This window comes from Mixophyes fleayi, chromosome 1, assembly GCF_038048845.1.
Source record: "Mixophyes fleayi isolate aMixFle1 chromosome 1, aMixFle1.hap1, whole genome shotgun sequence".
Lineage (NCBI taxonomy): Eukaryota > Metazoa > Chordata > Amphibia > Anura > Limnodynastidae > Mixophyes > Mixophyes fleayi.
In genome coordinates this window covers 59,770,018-59,786,698 of record NC_134402.1, presented here as the reverse complement: position 1 = coordinate 59,786,698, position 16,681 = coordinate 59,770,018, and the positions used below count along the sequence as shown (strand labels likewise).

The window sequence follows — 16,681 nt, the reverse complement described above, 5'->3', positions numbered from 1 at the left end:
TCTTGTGTAGTATAGAGCACTGTAGACCTGCCCTGATTTCAAAAGCACACGTATCTTGAGATCTTTGTCTTGCTGAATTTGGGAGTACGCAGAGACTAAATTCGAGCGTATAATACTAAACACTGCTTGCTCTCAGAATACATTCCTTGATGAATCGGGCCCAGGATATCCTTTATAACATGTCTAAAAAGATGATGTTCAAAAAACTGCAAACTGTCCGTGGTCTGTGAATAGTCAGCCTGATGACTCATAAAGCTTAGTGCTCCTCCTGGTATCATGTGTGTGTGGCTGGGGCTTAGTAGCTTCTATTCAGGTAACATCACATGGCCAAGATGTGCTGGATAATTATAGGATCGGCTGCCTGTCTCTGCTTCTTGCATTAGGACCGTATGAAAGCCAGTGACTTTTATAAGTAATGTCTTTTATAATGTTCAGTATCTCACTGAATGAACAAGTGCTTTCCGGGTTCTGATGTTCTGTTTGGTTTTTACTGTTGAACATAGTTTCATTTACATATGAGGTTCAATGATGCTCTGACAAAGGGATGATTCATTTTCCTTTGCTCACAAATCTATGGCTTACATCATCTATCTGACCCAGATCTGATTATGTATATCAGCTCTCCAGATACACTTGTAAGCACTTTTTCCCCCTTTTATCTGTCAGAGACAGTAAATATTTTATGCATCGTACAATAGACTAAGCCTTCAGTGCACATCTCATCATTGTAAGATTTAAGAGGGCTCTTAGATGGATAGCAGTGTGATCCAGATGCACCACTTGATTTCCACTCATATAGACATTTAATTTACTTACTGTATGAATTGCCCTCTGTCTCCTCTCGCTTCTCTCCGCTCACCTCAGTGACTCTTTACCTGTCATCCGTGCCCACCCTCTTGGGCCATAGTTACCTGCCTGTACTCACTTTTCCCCTCCCTCTCTTTCTTGCTGTGACTGAGCCCCCAGAGTAATAGTGCTTACTGTTACTTGTACTGTGCTGTTTCACCTTGTACTGTGCCATTGTTTGTCCTTGTACGGCGTTACGGATACTTTGTGGCGCCCTATAAATAAAAATTAATAATAATAATTCTGCCCATTAGTTTCTGCATTAAGTCTACAGTTATGGACGGCTATGGAGCTCATGAAGCGATATAACCATCTTACTGTAATGCTCAGAACCTATGTGAGGACCAGGTCGAGAGTAGGTTCTATGGGCACACATTGGGCAGGAGTCCTTTGTATTTTGTTTTAAAAATGTGTTTTTGTTTTATGTAGTTTTATGGTAAAGTTTATAAATAGACAAAATAAGTTTTTGTGTCTGTGATTACAACGGTGAATAGAACATATATTTCTTTATATAATTCGGCCAAAAGATGTTCTCTACAAATAACTAACTATATACTAAGGAATAGAGTCAAGGTATGATTGCTTAAATGTGATCAAAACTAGAAGGTTTAAAAAAAATGTCATGATTTAATGTAGAAATAGCTGAGGATTATCTGGCTTATTATATACATGGAGGGAATTCAACAACGCAGACCGTTACTACGGTATTTTTATCGCAAATTTTTGATGGCGGACCACAGAGTGAGAAAAAATTAGTGTTAAAATTACCGTAGTAACGGTAATAATGCTCGTCTATTACTATGGTAGCGATAATAGCACGCGGCCCGCACTATTAGAACAACGCAGAGTGACTTGTTAATTCATTTGTAGATATTTGTGTTCCATTGTGTAGGATAAAATAGGGACAAGGTATAACCGCTGTACTGTAAGAGACAACTAAATGTTTTCACTGCCTGCTTCCCCTTTAGTAGACCTGGGTTTTCAGCAGGTAATATGTATGCAGAGGGAGTGGTATGTATTGCAGCTAACTGCGCACAATTTGTTAATGACTAGATGGAGAATGTGTGTATAGCCGGACACATCTATGATTATGTAGTTGTGACTAGTTCAGGATATTTAAGTTAATTGCACAAACGTATTCACCACAGTAAGCTCTTCCCTATCTATACCCAGCCAATGCACTCGGGGTATTACTGTTGCATGTATTTGTTAATGTACTGCTATTGCTTTTAACATGCATACACAGAATATTAACCAGTTGCCAGTTTCTTTCAGGTAAATGTTGGAGATATAGTTAAAATAAATGGCACAGAGTATATACCCGCTGACACTATACTGCTCTCATCAAGGTAGAGATGCCTACTGTTGCTAACACTATCGAGTCTGGTTTCTCTACCCTGTATTGACTTCCATTGTAGCAAGGAAATAAGGATAAAATCAGTGTGGTGTAAATAACTACTTATTGGCTGGTAGATGGATTCACCAAAATCATGGAAAATCCAAGAACGTTTTATCAAAAAACAGATCTTCTACCTAGAATTCTATTTCAGCCTCACACAATCGGCCTCGGTGGGCCATTAATCCAACTGCTTCTCATTATTTCCTTGGACTATTAAAAGTAAAGTCACCCATATGTTAATGAGTGCTTCCAGGATCTATACTGTAATTGGGTCTAAAGAGTAACCTTCGTGATTTAATGTGGACCAGTCGCTACAGACCGTGGAGGCAGCATTTTATAGGCTGAACTGATATTCATCCTGTCCATTCACAAGGGGCCAGTGACAAATCTCTGTGTTGTGTTATGAGCTTCTAAGGAATTGATAGGCGGAGTATTAGTTTAATCCACAAAATGTCACATCCACTGTATGTGTATTTGTCAAGTCCACTTTAAATAAAATAAAAACCTACCAAAAGGTGACTTTTAGTTAACTGATCAGTGAGTCGGTGATATTGGGTTAATGAATACACCAGTACCAGCATACACATAGTGGTTTGCAGCAATAAATACACAGTGCATGCAATGCATTTTATTACTTAGCTTTAGCAAACCCTGATCTTGATCTATTTCTGTATTGCTGACTTCCACTACCAGTCACATGCCACATCCACTTACATTTATGACCCAATTAGGAATAGAAAATGGAAATGTCAGTCTGTATTTTATTAATCTACAAATTGCTTTCCTACCTACTTAATATTTCAATTTCTATCTCTGTTGGTGTCTGTCTTTATGTTTTCCATTGTTTCCCACTCTGATCATATCCGTATTGGGATACGTAGGTGGCTATAGGGGAGATAGTGAAAGTGACCAATGGGGAACATCTCCCAACTGATCTCATCAGTCTGTCGTCAAGGTCAGAGAACTGCTGGTGCAGACCGTGCGCAAGTGGGTCCTCTAACGGCTGTACTGCATTCCTGAGGACAATGCATCCCTGCACTCAGAAGAGTTGTGCCACGCTCTGTATCAATTCCTTTTGCAGTCAGTTCCTGTTGTGTAACAGGGAACTTTTATGCCCAGTTTTAGCACAACTATTGTACCTGTGCTTCATAATTTAAATATTTTATTCATCTGAAATTTATCATATGTCTACACTCGGGGAATACAGAAAGAACAAACAACTATTCTGAGTGTATATACTGTTAATCTTTTTGTTAGATATAACAACGTGGCTCTACTGATGTAGAAACCGATGTTTTTATTTACCGTCAGAACAAAACTTAAAACAAATTGAAAGCCTAAGTGAATTTTCCCCCCATTAATTTAAACTACATAACGTAGAGGATCCCTTGCACAGACCAGAAAACTGCTTTATAATATGTAGCATGTTACCAGATACTTCTGTCTTACTTCTGGCACTCTGCAGCTGCATGATTTGGCACTTGTTAAGGCTCGGGTACTCTGCTTCCACTAATCCACACAACTAGCTCTTTGCAGTTGTCTACTTTTGTTCCTTAGTTACGTCTTGTGTTTCATGTGTGACATTCAGCTTGCATTTTCTTTCCATTTATTTACTAATTTATATAGTAAAAGGAAGATAGGTATTATATTTGCTTCTGCCATTGGAGATTGTTTGCCCCTTCTTTTTGGCATGAAACACTTTGCTCATTGTTGTACGCTGTAACCCCTTAAATGCATGATGGCTTCAACATTAAACAGAAACTTAATGACCTTTCACCACCAACGTCCAGTAGTGGGCTCCCATTATATGAACCCTGCCACGTTGATCTCCCTCAGCGGAAGAGCCATCCCATATTTCTATATTTTATAGTTTCGATCTGAAATGCTTAAAAAAAAAAAAAAAAAAAAAACCTCCCAAATCCTGTCTCATCAAGTCTCCGAGTTTTATAAACTCTTTCAATCCAAGTTCAGTAAATCCCTATACTGGTTCAGACTTGAACATGGATTTATTTTTTAATCGACATACGTGGCATTTAAACCTTTATCTTCCAAATCATTTTGTAAATGTATGCTTTATCTTCTGCAAGTTGTAGGCGGTGTATTTTATCATCTGTTCTTTTGCTTACGTTTAACTTTCCTGGTGTTAATTATTGTTGCTTATGAATGATTTATTTCCCAGTGAGCCTCAAGCCATGTGCTATATTGAGACGTCAAATCTGGATGGGGAAACAAACCTCAAGATCCGACAGGTAAGCCAAATTCTGCTATTAATAACCAGTATCATACTTTCCAACATTCCTGTGTGGCTATTGGGACACGTCACACTCTGTCCACACATAGAACAATTCATGTCCTCTTAATGCGACAGAGCTTATTTGTGTTAGAATTATTCCTGCTGAATTCACAATATTCTTTCTTCAGGGCCTTTCTCTGACTGCTGACATGAAAGACATTGATACATTGATGAGCTTATCTGGCAGAATCGAATGTGAAAGCCCAAACAGGCATCTCTATGATTTCAATGGGAACATCAGGTTGGATGGACATGGGTATGTAATAGAATAAAAAAAAACACCCAGCGTTGTAAAATCATTTTCAGTGACACTTTGTGGCTGAGCAGGTGCCTCAAAACATGTTGGGCCTGAGTCATAAAGGAGAGTAAACCATACAAAAGCAGTAAATTTGCTCCTGGACAAACCATGTGACAATGCAAGAGGTGCAAATGAGTTTATTATATTGCACATTAGTTAAATATTGGCTATGTTTTCATGTAGCACACACAGACACCCAATAGCTTTATTTTTACACTGAAATTTAAAGTTGATCTAGGACATGCCGTACCCTAACTATAAATCTGTTCCCACATTTTAAATTTACCTCCACCTTCAATACAAGATGGTTTTGCCCAGGTGCAAAGTTATTTTTTATGCTCTACTCTCCTTAATGACTCGGGTCCCGTTATATGTCATACTGCCTAGGTCAGAGTTTCTAAATCCAGTCCTCAGGGCCCCCTAATAGCGCATGTTTTCCATATCTCCTTGCAGGAGCACAGGTGTATTCATTACCGAGTGACACATTGTAACAGATCCACAGGTGGTCCTATTTGTTTCACATGTGACCTGGAAAACCTGCACTGTTACTGGCCCCTGAGGACTGGGTTGGGGAAAACACTGATCTAGGTAAATTTTGGTGCCCCGCAAGCTTCATTATGATATGCTTACTGAATTTAATTAAGTGTTTTTTTTGTTTGCTTGTGGTTTTTTTTGTATTTGTAGGAACAAGTAAATACAATATTTGACATGAATAAATATCAAAGGCCGTGTATTACTGAGCTGAATAATATGCATAATAAACTATGATTTTACGTAAGTTCATCAAACCCTTTCACTTCCATGCTAGGAAGAGGGTGCTAATCTAACATAGAGAGCACAGAGTGACTGACAGTCTGGTAGTTTTGATTTGCTGAAATACACTGTGTGGATTTGTCGATTTATATTCAGAGACAGAGCTCAAACCTACTCGGCTTTTTGACCTTTATTAGTTCCTATTAATACTGTACACACAGATGCAGATTCAACTGTCTGTAAAGTAGTGGGGATGTAATGCTTTAGTTTTTTCAGTAGGATGTCAGATTGACACTGAATAATGTATTTTATATTCATGACTCGTATCTGGAGATTTCTATTTTGGTATCTAGTGATTCTTTAATTTCTCCTCTCTGTTAACGGCTAACATATGAAACCCAGAGAGTTAGAACAGAGCGTAAAACCCTCATCCAATGTGCAGAATAAGAACATTTATTATGTCTGTTCAAACTTTTTACTCTTGTTTAACCCTGCTGTTCTGTTCGGGTCTATTTGACCCGAAACAAAATTTGTTTTGGTGTCAGTTTGTTATTTATGTAATTATGATTTCCATATTTTATGATCAAAAACAAATTTTTTAATTTTTTTGTTTTCAAGTTATGAGCAGTTAGTACTAATTTACTGTTCGGGTCAATATGACCCGATGTGAATATTATACTAGTGAGTGACCGTAAATGTTTAGAAACACATTACTTTAACAATAAAAATTCAGGAAATTAGGAATACAGTGTCAGTTCATCAGTGTTATCTCTTCACCTTTTCACACACTTATTCACAAAGTTTCAGCAAGTCCGCATGTTGAGTCAGATATTCATGCTGAACTTGTTTGCAAGTCTTCTTTTGAATCTCTCATAAGGCTATATATACACGGATTGGAATGACTCATATTTAGTTGGAGATTGATCTGTGTACGATCAATATCATTATGGCCAAACGAAAGCCTTTGACTGATGCTGCGCTTCTAGCGCTTGGAGAATCTTCTGATAGCGAAGATGTATCTGAGGAAGAAAATCATACAAGTGATGAAAGTGAAGCTTATGATTCCGACAATGGGGAGCACATTGTAAATGAACCTGTTGTACAACTCCATATGTTCTTTCAAAGAATGAACAAATAAAATGGGAACTCGATCCTCCTCGACATCCTGCTGGTAGGCTCTCTAAATGCAATGAAGTGGGTGGTAGAGACCCTTTTGGGAGGGCTTACCTGGGACGTCTGCGCTTTGTTTTGTTGTTATGAAGGTAGGTGCTGCCTTGACGGATGTTCCAGTTCCGGTTTTTGTTGGTTGTTTCCTTGTTTCTTCCGTGGCGCGACCTGTGAGGAGATAAGATGGGGAGGAGGGGGGAGAGAGAGAGAACAGGCGAGACAGTATACACGATAGTGGCCGGCCCGGTGGCTCTTCTGGAGTGGGAAATGTTTATAGCTCCTTTTGCAGTATTGGTCTATAGCTCCTTTGCCTTGTTTATAGCTCTAGTGCCGTGTATACTGTGGTGATTCTAGGGGTTCTCAGAGTAGAAACTCTTGGGGATGAGGCGGGCAAGGGGATTAAATTGCCCTGTTCGAAGCTTTTGGTTTAAGCTTTGCAGTAAAACTGCTAATTGGTATATATGCTTGCTTTTTTCTATATAAATATAATGATATGTATGGCTATAGGGTGACGGTGCAAGCTTTAAACACTTTAAAGTATAAATTTGGTTGGGTTCCCTTTAAGGGATACAGTGTAGGGATTTGATAATTGATGGGGTGGGTAATGTGGGTTTGATGGGCTGACTCTTAAGGAGAATTATTAATGGATACCTGTGGGGAGTTTAGGGATAGATATTGGAGTGAAGTGTGGTGTATGGGCTTTACAAGTGTAGGTGGGTGGATCTTGACAGGATGTTACAGCGTTATTTGCTTTTTGCTCTAAAAAGGGCAGTTAGTGTATATTCCTTGGTACTTTACCGTGAGTGGGCGGGTTGGCTGTTGATATGGGTGTTAAACTGTAGCGTTGGACGAGCGGTCGGGGTGGCTGCGGCCCAGCGGCTTCCTTCCTGTGTCCTTGGAACGCAATATGCGTTCCAAAAGCCTCACTTTCGGTTTTTAGGTTTGGAACGCACAGGCGCCTGTGCGTTCCACTGCAGAGCTGGGTTCTCCGCTCGTGCTGTTCTTGATTTTGGTGTGATTTGCCTTTCTTCGGGGAGCTTGATGCTTTGTGGAGCTTTTCCGAGTGTAGACAGGTCTGGTGAAGTGTTTAAAACCAACGCGTTTCGTCCGGGCGGACTTCGTCAGGGATGTGGCTTGTCTATGTAAGTGGGTCTTCTTATACTTGTGTTTCCATGTTTCATCCAATGGGATGCGTGAGGGGAGGGGGGTGGGACTAGGGGTTAAAGGGTGGATAATTGTGTGCTTATAAAATGTGAATATTTATGTTGTTGTTATTTTGTTATGTGGTGTAATATATGCGTGTGCAGTATGTGGGATGTTTTCTGTGGAATTATTAGTTTGGGCGGATGGGGCTTATAGAATGGGGCTCTATGTTAGAATCATGGGGGGGCGGCTAACGTATAAATGGGATACTTTATCGGGATTAGGATTTTTAACTTTATGAAAAGTGCGAGTATGAATTAGAACCTTGGGTCTAGATCGGCGATTTAATGGTGATGGGGGTGGCGGTATGTGTGGGCATGATTTTTATTTTTTATTTTTATTTTCTTGTTTGTTTATTTTGGGCAACAATTTTCGGGGGGGGGGGGGGGAGGATATTGGGTGAGATTGAAATTTATAATATTTAGGGTAGGGATTGATTGTGCTAAATGAGGTTATATTGGAGGAAGTTATGTGGGTGTGGCTGGGGGATTAGGAAAGGTTGTAGGGCAAATGAGTGCGGTGATGAAGGATGTGGGATAATAGGTGGATGCGTTTTAAATGCTCTTGAATTGCCATCTGAACAGGTTGAAATTAACCAGATATGTGGCTATGTGTTTTGAAATATAGAATTATATGATATGGGTAGAGTTAATACTGCCGGGTGGGATTCCTAAAAATCTATTTGGGAGGAGAAAAAAGGGTAGGGGGAATGGAAGTCTGTTGATTAACTTTGGAGTGAAACTATATTTAGGTCTAATAGTATGGAGTTTAAGGTATGGGAAATTTGGGGTATGGGGTGTAGGCGTATATAATATTAATATTTACTATGTATAAGATGTGGGTTAGAGATTATACTTCTTGTTAATTAATTAAATTAAATTTGTTAAGGGAGGGGAGGGGGGAAAGGGGTATACTTACAGGAAGCTTCCCAGGTCGAAGTCAATGTTAAGTCCTCTCGGCGTTATGGTTCCTAGTTTGTGAATCCATTTTGCTTCTTCCTGTGAGATGAGTTTAATGTAGTCTCCTCCTCTCCATGGTTTGGGGATTTGTTTGATGCCCATGAACTTTAAGCCTGAGGGGTCTTGATCGTGGGTCACTCTGAAATGTTCAGATACGCTGTGGTTCTGTACTCCTTTTCTTATGTTCCTTATGTGTTCTGGGATCCGTGTTTTCAGGTTTCGGATGGTTCTTCCTACATATTGGAGTCCACAGGGGCATTCTAGGAGATATATTATTCCCGTGGAGTCACATGTCATTTTGTCTTCTATCTTGTGTTTGCTGCCGTTTGAGATTGAGGTGAAGTTGGTCGATGGTTTTGTGGAGCTGTGTCTTGTGGTTTTGCATGCCGTGCATCGGTTGCAGTGGTAGAAACCTTTTTTACCTTCTTTAATCCAGGTTTCATTGTTTCTCTTTTCTTTGCTGTTTGTTGGGATGAAGCTGGCCGTTAATATGTTCTTTAGATTTTTTGCTTTCCTGTATATTACCCGTGGTTTTTCCGGTAGATATTCTTTTATTTGTTCATCTTCTAGGAGGATGTGCCAGTGTTTTTTCAGGACGTTTTTGAATTTGCTGTGGTAGTGTGTGATGAACAGTGGTGTGTTATTTTCTTTTGTTTCTTTCTTTCTGTAGGTAAGCAGTTATTAAAGCTTGCACCGTCACCCTATAGCCATACATATCATTATATTTATATAGAAAAAGCAAGCATATATACCAATTAGCAGTTTTACTGCAAAGCTTAAACCAAAAGCTTCGAACAGGGCAATTTAATCCCCTTGCCCGCCTCATCCCCAAGAGTTTCTACTCTGAGAACCCCTAGAATCACCACAGTATACACGGCACTAGAGCTATAAACAAGGCAAAGGAGCTATAGACCAATACTGCAAAAGGAGCTATAAACATTTCCCACTCCAGAAGAGCCACCGGGCCGGCCGCTATCGTGTATACTGCCTCGCCTGTTCTCTCTCTCCCCCCCCCCCCCCTCCCCATCTTATCTCTAAATGCAATGTTATCACGAAAATTCCTGGTGTGACCAGATATGCTGCAGCAAGATTCCATGACATGGAAAGTCCATTCAATGTTCTATTTAGTTCCATTGAAAATGAGATCATAAAATACACAAATATTGAAGGAAACCGTGTTTATGGCGAAAAGTGGCAAAACTTGGACAATGTTATGTCTCAAGCTTATGTTGGACTATTATTATTTGCTTCAATCTCACGTTGAAGCAACTAAAAGCTTGTGGGATAGTGAAACTGGTCGCAATATTTTCCGAGCAACCATGACACTTGCCATGTTCTGTAAAATCTCGCGAGTGATTCGTTTTGACAACAAAATCGTAATGAAAGAAGGCGCACAGACAAACTTGCTGCTGTAAGAGAAATATTGGAAAAATGTGTCGAAGTTCTTCCAAAATTATTTAACCCTTTTGAAAATGTGACCATAGATGAACAATTGGTTGGATTTCGAGGGCGCTGTCCTTTCAAGCAATACATTCCCTCCAAGCCAGCTAAATATGGTGTAAAAATGTGGACTTTGTGTGATACTAAAACATCATATGTTCTGAAATCGCAAGTGTATACTGGAAAAGAGCCGGGAGCGAAATCGGAAAATAAATCAAGGGATGAGAGTTGTGACAGATCTCACATGTGAACCGAGTGGGCACAATCTTACATGCCACAACTTTTTCACCTCATATAATTTGGCACAACTTATGCTCAAGTGAAACATAACCCCACTTGGTACTATGAGAAAAAATAAAACAGAACTACCTCGGCACAAATAAGGTGCATAGTTTATCTTTTTAGTTCACTGAGAACTCAATGGTAGTGAATTATGTTCCAAGGAAAAATAAAAATATCATTCTTTTGAGCACCTGACATAAAGACAAACAAGTACGTGATAGTCCAGACAAGAAACCAAAAATAATTTTGGACTATAACGTGACAAAAGGTGCAGTAGATACCTTACATCAACTTGTTAACATGTACCCTTGCAAACAGAAAACAAACCAATGGCCACTGATAATATTTTATAATATCAGTGCATACAATGCCTTTGTCCTATGGACTTAAACCATAAACCCCAACTGGAACAATAAGAAACTTACAAAGAGGAGAATATCTATGGAAGAGCTTGAAAAAACCCTCATCAAGCCCCACATTTCCTCAAGACAATATTTGCCACGGACAGTAGAGTCATGTACAGTTTTGAAAGACAAACAATCAACTACTCATGATCCTCAACCAGGAACTTCTGCGGGAATGTTACAGCGATCAAACGTGCCAGATGCAAATTTTGTGCATCCAAAAATAATAATAAAACAAACATGATATGTTTCAAGCGTAATAAACATGTTTGTAAATCCCATGTAACATTATTTCCCAAATTATGCAAAGCAGTAAATACCTATGTAAAACAAATATACAAAAATGTTTGTAATTTTTGTTTGTTTTGGTCTGTTCATCTGAATGTTTATTTACTCTAATAAAAGTTTGCAGAATATCCCTCATTCGAATATTAATGAAAAGCGTAATTTTATGATACGAGTCATATTGACCCGAACAGTACATGAGTATAGTAGACCCGAGCAGAACAGCTGGGTTGATTCCTCTACTAGCTTGTGTACACTTGTAGTGGTAGTTACCCACCTCTTGGTGTGGGGAAACTTTTTATGTGACTGCCCTGGCTCTGGCTGTATATTCAGGCAGTCTCCACTGAAGTCGACATGAGGGGTGATGTGCTCATTACTTGCACAATGCTGTACAATCCTTTTAGGCAAATAACTAGGAATCAAGAAGAGCATTTGATACAAATATAATGTACACATATATTTTAAAAGAAATCCGTAATTACCTACACACTTTTTTGTAAGCACACAAAGTAAAGGTTGTGTTTATTTTCTTACGTTTTGTAATAGAATCACTGTCACCTTTTGCGCTCAGACCTTTCCTGTATTGTATTTGTATTGAATTACATGCTTGTAATAAAACAAATGAAGGGTTACATTTGCTAAAGGTCAACTAGACCATGATATGAAAAACATCTTATTAAATTACACTAAATCCACATGCAGCCAAACATCAGCAAAAGTGGAGGTCACACGACTGAAAGGCTCTGAATGCAGGGATTGTAGATGACAAGTTGAGGAGACCTTGTTTGGTGGATTTAGTAAAGCCTGTGTATGTTGACTTGTTTGTCACTGGCTGTGTTGGAGGACTGGTTAAATCCTTGGAGCTCTATATCCTGGTGCTCCCTATAGTTTATGGGTAATGTGTATACCTCTCAATTGATGCACCCTTACCTAGTTATATTGGGTTAATTTATTATTTGTCTGGTTGGCTGTCCTTCTACACTTGTTATTTTTATCAAATAGAATGTGACCTGTTTGAACATGACTGACCTAAACAAAGAGTATGTATTACGATTATTGGAAAGGCAAGTGGTTAGCAATATTTAGATGTATTGAATGCTCATTTCTGTTATCCTGGCCACATCCAGTCTTAGTCATGCTCCTGATACATATCCCACACCATCTGTTCACATGGGTCATTTTTCCACAGCTATTCTGTCCATAGTAATCACGGGTGAAAATTGCAAATATGTCACGGTACATTGATAGTAAACGTTGTTGGAGGATGTCACACCAGTGGTTTTCTTCTAGCAGAACGCTGGCTGTTGCTGCCATTGGCGATTTAGTGCAGAGGATAAAACACTAATCGTAAAATGTAACTCTTGAAATCCACTGACTATTACCTGGCACAGAGGGTTTTACCCAGTGATTATAAATGTCAAAATTGCAGCTATAAACTACAGCACTGTCTAGTGATCTAAACTATTCACTACATTACACTGTTCCTCTAAATAACACTTACAGACCAGTGATGGTGAGGTTCTTAAATGGTTCAGTATGACACAGCCAGAAAAGCAGTAATCTGACTCAGCCAGGAATATTCAGAATGAGTTGTGTTTTATGCAGAATGTTGCAGAAAATTGCAGTTCTTCGGGTTCTTTAAGAGTTTCATATGTCAGGAATGCAGTCACTGTGTCAAGTGCTGATACTGTGTCTTATTACTACAACGTCTGTCCATGATCTCCATTTTCTATAAAGGCCAACACCTAAAGACGACATGCAAATAAACAACTCCGTTCTTGGGAATAGTCTGAGATTTAATAACAATCGTACATGAACAGGAGCTTTAGATTCCAAAGATATCTGTATGGGGAGGTAAACACATTAATTTGTGCTGGGAGCCTACAAAGTAGAATACAAAAAGCTATAGGTAACATATATTGAGTATTTGATCAAATCAACAAATGACAGCTTTCACTTTGTGTAGATGGAAGACGATTCAAAACTGAGGGTTGCACTCAGATTTCTACCCTCAATCCAAACTTACATTAAATGAGGCGCTACTATATATGTACCACCAGTAGTCAGACTACTGGGATAGTGCTGTGGGCACGATGTAAAAGATGGTCAGATCATTGCCACTATTTAAGCACGTGGTGTGATTGTCACTAAATGTCATGCTGTGTATTGCTAATTGTATAACCCCTGTCTGACTAGAAACGGATGACAAACCAACGTGAACTGTAGACTGCATCCTGTTGAGCAGATATGAGTAGACCTTTGAAACGGGATCTTATGAAATGACTTAATACATTGTGAGAGCCTCAACATGACAGTACTGCCAACTGTATATTCAGTGATAGATACTGCTAGGCCTCATGATTCAGTCACATTGAGTTAAGTAGATAGGCTAGTCACATGTTTCCCTGCTTTAATGGTCACTGAACAGACTAGACCCTCTGCATTTTCTGCTTTATTTGTGCTGTGTGCAGATTAATAACTGAGTATACTGTACGTTTTTATGTAAAGATATTTCTGTGGGAGACAGCGAGTTTGGTTACACACAGCAGGCAGCCATGAGTGGTCACCTGTGGACCCTTCTTCCTCTCTCACCGCTCCCCCCTGCCAATCTCTTCTTCTCCTCTAAACAAATGTCTGATAAGAAAGTAACCGTGCTCTATCTTCAGCATATAAAGATTGTGGTACAGATAGAAGTGAACGGCCTCTGTCACTCTATGTACTGAATGCCTCAATTCACCTCTCATTACCTCCTCCCATGCTCGCCTCCAAGACTTTTGCCGTGTTGCTCCCATTATTTGGAACTCCCTACCTCGGCTCACTCGACTTTCCCCAACCTTCAGTCTTTCAAACACTCTCTCAAAACTTGCCTTTTCAAGCTCGCCTACCCTATCACCTCCTAACCATTCTATCTATCACCTCTTTTTTGCCTGCCATCCCCTTTTTCTCCCAAATGGTCCTATTGTGTCTCACCACCCCTCCCTCTAGAATGTAAGCTCTCGCGGGCAGGGTCCTCTCCACCTACTGTCCCATGTCTGTCTGCTGCCTGACTCCCTTGTACGTCTGTCCTGTATTTTGCTGCACTCAAGAGTCCCCATAGCATTACTCACACTCATCTGTGGTATTTATATGTATTACCACACCTATTTGTTACTTGAATCTATATCCGATGCTACGGAATCTGTGGTGCCTTATAAATAGATAATAATAAAGTCTTTTTTGTGCAAATTTTATATACATATGTTCCTTTCTAAATTCGTTAGGCAAATCATAAGGGAATATTTTTTCAGAAAAGTTGTGATTCTTTACAGATAATTTAATTGTCCATATCCTGTGATAGCTTCAGGTCCCTTGCTGCTTCTAAAAGAGACTTCTCAAATTTTCTCACGCAGTAAGAATTTGCAATCATGCAATAGGAATAACAGAACAGGAATCTGTTATACATAAGTCTTCAGTGTAAAGAAACATGCTTAATAATAAAGAATGTTGTTTGCGATTCTGCAGTTTGAAGTTTGTACTAGATTTACATTACATTGCCCAATATATAAAATAAGACTGGTTGAAATCAAATGCTTAAAATAATATTGCAGAGATATCTTTAACATGCTGGACACAATTGACAGATGGACACTTGTTATGTGATATCATTTACTCCCTCTACTGGCCAGAGTGTGGTAGTTTTGTTAGTGATTTAAATGCCTAAGAAACATACTTTGTCTCCTTGGCAACTTATTTTTGTTATTATTATCTTTAATTTATAAGGCGCAGCAAAGGGTCCACAGTGCTGTACATGACATACAGAAAACAGTGAGCCATGACACAACATGATACAGAAAGAACAAAAATATATACACAGACACAGATAACATGGTAATGCACATCAAATTATTACTGGGACAATGAGTGAAAGTGATGGTAGAAATCAGCGAGAAGTAGGCCGAAGCTTAAGAAAATAGGGCTAGGGAAGCAAGCCTGGAGGGACAGAGGGTGATGGAATAGTAGAAGGAGCACACAAGGAAAGAGGGCCCTGTTCCTGAGAGCTTACATCCTAAAGGAAAGGGGGAGACACAAATAGGGTGGTGCTGACTGGGGGAGAGAGCCAGGACAAGGAAGTTAGGAGGAGGACTGATAGACTTGAATAAAGAAATGAGTCTTAAGGGCACACTTGAAGCCTTTGAGAGTAGATGCTAACCTGATGGAACGTGGAAGATCATTCCACAGCTGGGGAGCAGCCCGGGCAAAGTCCTGGAGACGGGAGTGGGAAGAGGTGATCAGTGAAGTAGTGAGGCGGCGGTCACAGACAGAGCGTAGGGGGCGGCTAGGAGCATAGGTAAAGATGAGATTGGAGATGTAGAGAGGGGGAGGATTGATTAAGAGTTTTAAAGGTGAGGATGAAGAGTTTAAATTATGACTTCCTATATGATGAGCATATTCTGGTTTCTGGAATGCAATGGATTTATATATCTGTAGAACATGCCACACTGTGTTAAACTTGTATCCATGTGCCCTTTCCATTTTTGTCACCAAAAATCTGTAATGTGATTGTTTACCGAAAGCAGACACAGATCCCCACCTGGACCACTGCACATGATCTAACAAAAACCATAAAGAAACACAGATACTTTAGGGTCATCTTAAATGTGATTATGATTTTATTTTATTGAAGTATAAAAATAAAGACAATTGTACAGGTTGAATTATTGTTTGCCAGCAAATGAGAGCAGCCACCTACAGGATCAGGAAGAAGACGTACCATTTAAGTGCTGTAAGTGATGAGCATTCTTATTGAAAAGAAATTGGGACAGTGAATGACCTACAGAAAGACCGTAGTGAGCAATACTTGAGTCAGCGGTGTGGCAAGCTTAAATCTAAAAATACGGGGTGTCTTGTTATCTGCAGTGTTGTGTCTCTTGCACTATGCAGAAGCACAGTAAGTATGGTTAATTAATAAATTCATTTTTCAATTCACATCTAAGTCTTTCAGAATGGCCATTCTCATGTTTATTTAAAGTGTCCAAAAGCTCAGAATAAAGTCAAAGGCTGAGTGTGACCTGCGTTATTTATACTGGTTTTCCAAGTATATAGGTGTAATTACTGACTCCCATCCAGTGTGTCAGGGCACATTTGTGTCTTACCATAGCAGGCTGTAAGGGTCAGAAGAATAGAAGTGTTTAAGTGTTCCACTAGAAATGTCTTTAATAAGAAATTGTGCTGTGGGATTTTAGGTGTATTTTCATTCTAGCATTAGGTTTTATATGTATTCATTTGTTTTGGGGTTTTTATGTTACTGTGTCTTAAGATTTGTATGCAATTTGGGAACTTGGTCTGTAACCTATTACCCCTTTCTTTATTAAT

General features: G+C 39.3%; 1 protein-coding gene across 7 annotated transcripts in view; it reads left to right on the top strand.

Annotated features, from left to right (window-relative positions):
* Window positions 1-16,681, top strand: part of ATP8A1 (ATPase phospholipid transporting 8A1) — a 145,673-nt gene that overhangs the window by 48,616 nt on the left and 80,376 nt on the right. For 4 of the 7 annotated variants that reach the window (XM_075195103.1, XM_075195121.1, XM_075195092.1 and 1 more), the window contains exons 8-10: window positions 3,127-3,200; window positions 4,425-4,494; window positions 4,667-4,794. In XM_075195103.1, coding sequence (XP_075051204.1) covers window positions 3,127-3,200; window positions 4,425-4,494; window positions 4,667-4,794 — 272 coding nt within the window. Of the gene's footprint in view, window positions 1-2,121; window positions 2,196-3,126; window positions 3,201-4,424; window positions 4,495-4,666; window positions 4,795-16,681 lie in introns of all 7 variants that reach the window. The other 3 variants (XM_075195127.1, XM_075195112.1, XM_075195135.1) reach the window with 2 other exon arrangements.